Genomic DNA, 4,724 nt, shown 5'->3' with positions numbered 1-4,724 from the left:
TACAATAATACTTTCAAAACAATGAAAGGTCATGTTCATTGATTATTTTTTTTCAAAATAATTGTTAGGTATCGTAAATATGAACTATTATGATGAAAACATAAAAAAGGTATTTTAGAAATGTTGTAGTATGAACTGACTTAAATTAATATTTCATAACATGCATATACATGTATTTTTTGCAGTTGTAGTTACAAGGAAGTAAACCCCGGACTTACAGTGTTAAATGCAAAGGCTTGTATCCGCATCATTATCCATATTTAATATTGTTCCACATAGGAAATAAACGGACATAAATTTAGTTACTCAAAACCTTGCTCACATACCAATTTTGAAAGATATGGTGTTTACAAACTATTCTGCTTAAAGCAATACATCATGCAACAACAGGTTAAACAGTAAATATACATAATTTGATAAAATTATTTTGAAAAAGTTAAGGTGCAAGAAAAAAAGTTTGGAAGCCAGAAAACGTGACAAGCGTATATATGGAAAATGTAATTTTAACAGTGGAATAATTTCCTCATAAAACTGTTTTAAGTTCCTTGTCAACAAGATTTGATAACTATTGTTGCCACTATACCCATCAATGAAAGATTCGAGATAAGTCATGTATATATCGTATATTTTACATTTAACTCTTATAGAAGCAATGACTAGTATTTCTGTTTCACAGAATCCAGGAACATGTTCAAATGTGTCTGATGGGTATGTACAAATCAATAAACTTATTATCAGTTAGTTCATTAATAAAATAATTGATAACGCTTTTGTTTCAGCAAAGAAGTTTGGAAAATTATATTTTTGTATTTATTTTGTTCTAGAGAACCTTTAGAATGTTGTCCAAATTATCGACTAGTCGGAACCTCTTGCAAAGGTAAATCCCAAAAAAAAATCTTTGAATATTAAGGTATGATATAATCAACAAGCGTGTCAGTTTTTTGTTGTTGTTTTTTTTTGCATCTCATTTGAATTAAGAATGTTTTGCCGGATCTCGAGGAGTAAACTGTGCAGAGGATTGTGCTAAGGGATTCTATGGAAGACTCTGTAGAGAGAGGTGTTCCTGTGATCCATGTGATAAAGTCTACGGATGTCAAAATATGTCAAGTGGGTACAAATACAGTACAACTGCGGGTATAGAAAACCCTAAATATTATTTTGCTTGACATTAAATAAAATTGTAATGTTTTGATTAATCCAGAATATAGTATATCAGGGTTTTTTTTTAAATACAAAGGTATTCTCAAAGCTTTAAAATCTAATAAGAAAGCAAATATTCTTCAACTTCTTAATAAAATCTTGATTTATTTTAAAATGTGCATGTAAGTATGATGTCTTAATGTAGAATGAGCACGTGACCTTTAGCTTGTGGCAAAATGAATAAATTATGTCCGTGAATTCAACTGAAAAAGCTTCACATAAATTCTGTTTACTTATTTCAGAACACAAACTTTTCTTTCTTTTTTAACTTAAAGGGATATTTTGAGTATGCAATTAGATTGACGGCGACGCCGTTTACATTTTTTATAATGATAATAAAATCTTTTGATGTGACATAAAAAAAATCAAAATTACTGAAAGATTGATTAAAATAATAAAAATTCTAGCAGTTAGAGAGGGGCTTTAATGTCTTAAATTATAAAAAAAACCCACTGTTTTAACTCTTGTACTTCCATGTAAAATGATTAAAGAGTAACTACTTTCTTTCAGAACAAGATGAGGGTCCGACGAGGTATCACTGGCTTTCAATGTTAGCACTGTCATCGGGTGGTTTTGCAATTTGTTTCATTTTATGCCTTACAATCGTTTGTATATTCAGGTATGCATCCATTTCATTATGTCATATTTCTTTTATTTTGACGCGTTCAATTATTAATAATAGCTATGTGGGGTTTTTTTCAATTCAAAATATTATAACATTATATTTTTTCAAAAAATGTATATGCAATATGTATTTGATCTCAATATAGATGGAACATGACAACAAGGACTTTTTCTCTTCCCAAACACGGTAATAAGTTTGTTTTCTCAGTCATTTCTCCAGGTATGTTTTTCATAATTCCTTTATTTTTGTGTTGTAAAATGTCAGTTGATCTAAATTTCTTTCAACAGGTACTCCAAATGATAATCTCCCTGATATTTGTCGATATAATCCATTGCAGAGGTTAAGTAAAGTTGAAGCATCTGATGCAAATAGTAGAGAAAAAGTTTATGAAATTAACAGTTGTCAAACTGTGGGCCCTTTTGTCATGACAAAAGCAAATAGAACGGAAGATTTTCAAGATGTCTATGGTCATATTGATCCAATGGAAGGATGTTACAATATCCTTAAACTCAAAGTTTTGGATGAAAAAGATGTTGCTTATGTTTCAAAATCTTGCGTATCTCCTCAAAATGAAAATTACTACATGAAAGCAGAAAACACAATATCTACAACAACATCAAAGATATGAAGCAACATTTATGCCGATGAACTTATGTCCAAAAATTTGATAAAAGAGAAAAAATGAAACACCTGAAAGATTTCTTTCAAATTTTTAATCCTTCAAAAGAGAGAAACAGTAACAAGAGGACAATATTAAGGTACAGCTTTATTAAATCAACAGAGGTGATACAGTATGTGCTTGACGAATGCTAGTAATATTGACAGATGCGTTGCAGTGTATAATTTGAGAAGGAACTTGTTGCATGTTTTTTTCACTTTTATTATTACATACGCATTTAAATTATGAAACGTCTTGCAAAAACAGAGTTTCATCTGTGATAAAATCAGTAGACACATGTCTATTTGTCAAAATGTAAAAAAGAAAAGAGAGATGAGAGTGTCACATGTTCTTTATTATAAAGAGAATACTGAAGAGTTCATTTTTAAATGACGTAAATGATTTGCGAGTTATTGTATGTCCATGTTCCGTCTTGGTGGTCTTTTTTTAAAAATGTAATGTAATAGGAAACCAACACTATATCCACGACTACTTTGTAGTCCAATATCACGATGCTATCCTTGCGTGTTATTGGACAAAGAAACACAAACAAACAAAATTACAAAATATGATAAACCAATGGGCAAAACCAAATTAAAATTATATGTTCGATATTTATTGCAAAAGAGATACAAAGTCGATCGTCAGCGGCAATCGTGGCAAATGTATGGACAATTTGAAAGTTAGTTTTGAGATACTAAAAGATTTCATTAAAATTCGGCTTGATTAAATTTTGATAAGGATATTTGTTCTTCAGTGTTAGTAAGTCAGGTACTTCCTTTACTAAATCAAAATAAGTTCCTTTTTATTACACTATGTTTAGTTTCACTTTGCAATATGGGAAGTCCTGCTTTATAAATAATTAGTGAATGAGCAATAATGAGTGTCTATTTAAAAAGGGAAGGTCATGCTTCGAGCTGAAAATTATTTGTCTTTTTTCTTTAAGATGATTCACTAGGGTATTACCAATAGCAGCCATAATTTGAATGCTTGATATTGATTGATTTTTCAACAATAGACTATAATATGTAAAAATGTTTCGTGTCATGTTATTGTTTACGTTTATCAAATATACTTGTAGAAGTTATGTTTCAAGTAGATTTTTTCCCCTTAGTAGTTTGTTATAAACATACGATGGGTGTATATTATACAGGTACATAGCAATACATAAACAGCATATTATGTTTGTCCATTAAAAAAATTGTCACTTAAAATGGATCTTTTTGATTAAACAATAATGCAACACTATCTGCCCCAATGGTTTGGTTATGATTTTTCTTATGGACACTTTTTATTTACTTGTTGCTCATTTGTCCAATCGTGGAGCCAATTGCAAGTTGCATTAGTTTTAAATGTGTGCTGATTTAATTTTCCTACATCAGTGAAGAGATTCAAAAATCTTTAAACCAAAAAACAAAAGACAACTAATTCATTTTACCATGAGAGCTCTAAAGCGCTAGAACTATTGATATTTGTATACATCTTGTCATTAAGTTTTTCAACATACACTTGGACCATGTTATCTTGGAATTGATGATGGATGGGAAGAAAATAAGCTATTTTTCTTAAAACCTTTAATATCATTTAATATCTGTTATTCAACTTTCTCTAGGATTTATAAGCTTGAAAAGAGCAACTGTTTTGTGTTTTTGTAAACAATATCTTATAGATTATATAAAATGTTTGTTTTTAAGGTGGGGTCTCGAGATTTTAGTTTTCATTGCGTATGCTTTTATGCATTCATGTAAAATTCCATTGACCTTACACCTTTTTAGTCATTGTTTTAATATATGTATCACTTATAAAACTGAACATAATAAAACCAAAACAAAGTTGACTTTTTTTTAAGTTTTTGTATTTTCTATGTATTTTTGTCGTTTAATTTGGTAGATTAACGTTAGCGTTTGAATTATAACATTCTGATAAAATGAAGCGTTTAAGAAGTACGTTATAAGAAATTACATAGAAGAAAAGGTTGAAGTTGTACGCTTTGGAAATTTTACAAACAGAAATATTCGGTCAATGTGTTTTTTTTCATTATTTTTTCTCAAATAAATCTGCAATCTGTTCAAATAAATATCGATCCATTTGTAATGATCCAAAAATAACAAAATTGTGTCCATAATAATATCTTAAAATGACTCTTCTTAAATATCAGATGGTAAAATTACACAGGATGAAACTACGCAATTAAGTGAACTGAATGGTATAGAAAGGTGACTAAATGGCACAAATTTGCCA

The 4,724-nt window shown here is 29.4% G+C and overlaps 1 protein-coding gene across 1 annotated transcript; it reads left to right on the top strand.

The window, feature by feature from the left end:
• Positions 1-226: 226 nt before the first annotated feature.
• Positions 227-4,198, top strand: LOC136270709 (uncharacterized). Its single transcript, XM_066069157.1, has 6 exons — positions 227-708; positions 825-877; positions 979-1,107; positions 1,711-1,819; positions 1,971-2,011; positions 2,113-4,198. Exons 1-6 carry the CDS (start codon positions 611-613, stop codon positions 2,451-2,453), a joined length of 771 nt encoding a protein of 256 aa, XP_065925229.1. The 5' UTR covers positions 227-610; the 3' UTR covers positions 2,454-4,198.
• The last annotated feature ends 526 nt before the right edge of the window (positions 4,199-4,724 follow it).

The sequence above is a fragment of the Magallana gigas genome, chromosome 8 (assembly GCF_963853765.1).
Source record: "Magallana gigas chromosome 8, xbMagGiga1.1, whole genome shotgun sequence".
Lineage (NCBI taxonomy): Eukaryota > Metazoa > Mollusca > Bivalvia > Ostreida > Ostreidae > Magallana > Magallana gigas.
This window is presented reverse-complemented; position numbering and strand designations above follow the sequence as displayed.

Bases quoted from the DNA above. Each gene is read 5' to 3' on its own strand.
- LOC136270709 (XM_066069157.1), top strand. From the start codon at position 611: ATGTATATATCGTATATTTTACATTTAACTCTTATAGAAGCAATGACT. The intron at 878-978 runs GTAAATCCCAAA...ATTTGAATTAAG, and splicing joins AGTCGGAACCTCTTGCAAAG to AATGTTTTGCCGGATCTCGA. The intron at 2,012-2,112 runs GTAATAAGTTTG...TTCTTTCAACAG, and splicing joins TTTTTCTCTTCCCAAACACG to GTACTCCAAATGATAATCTC.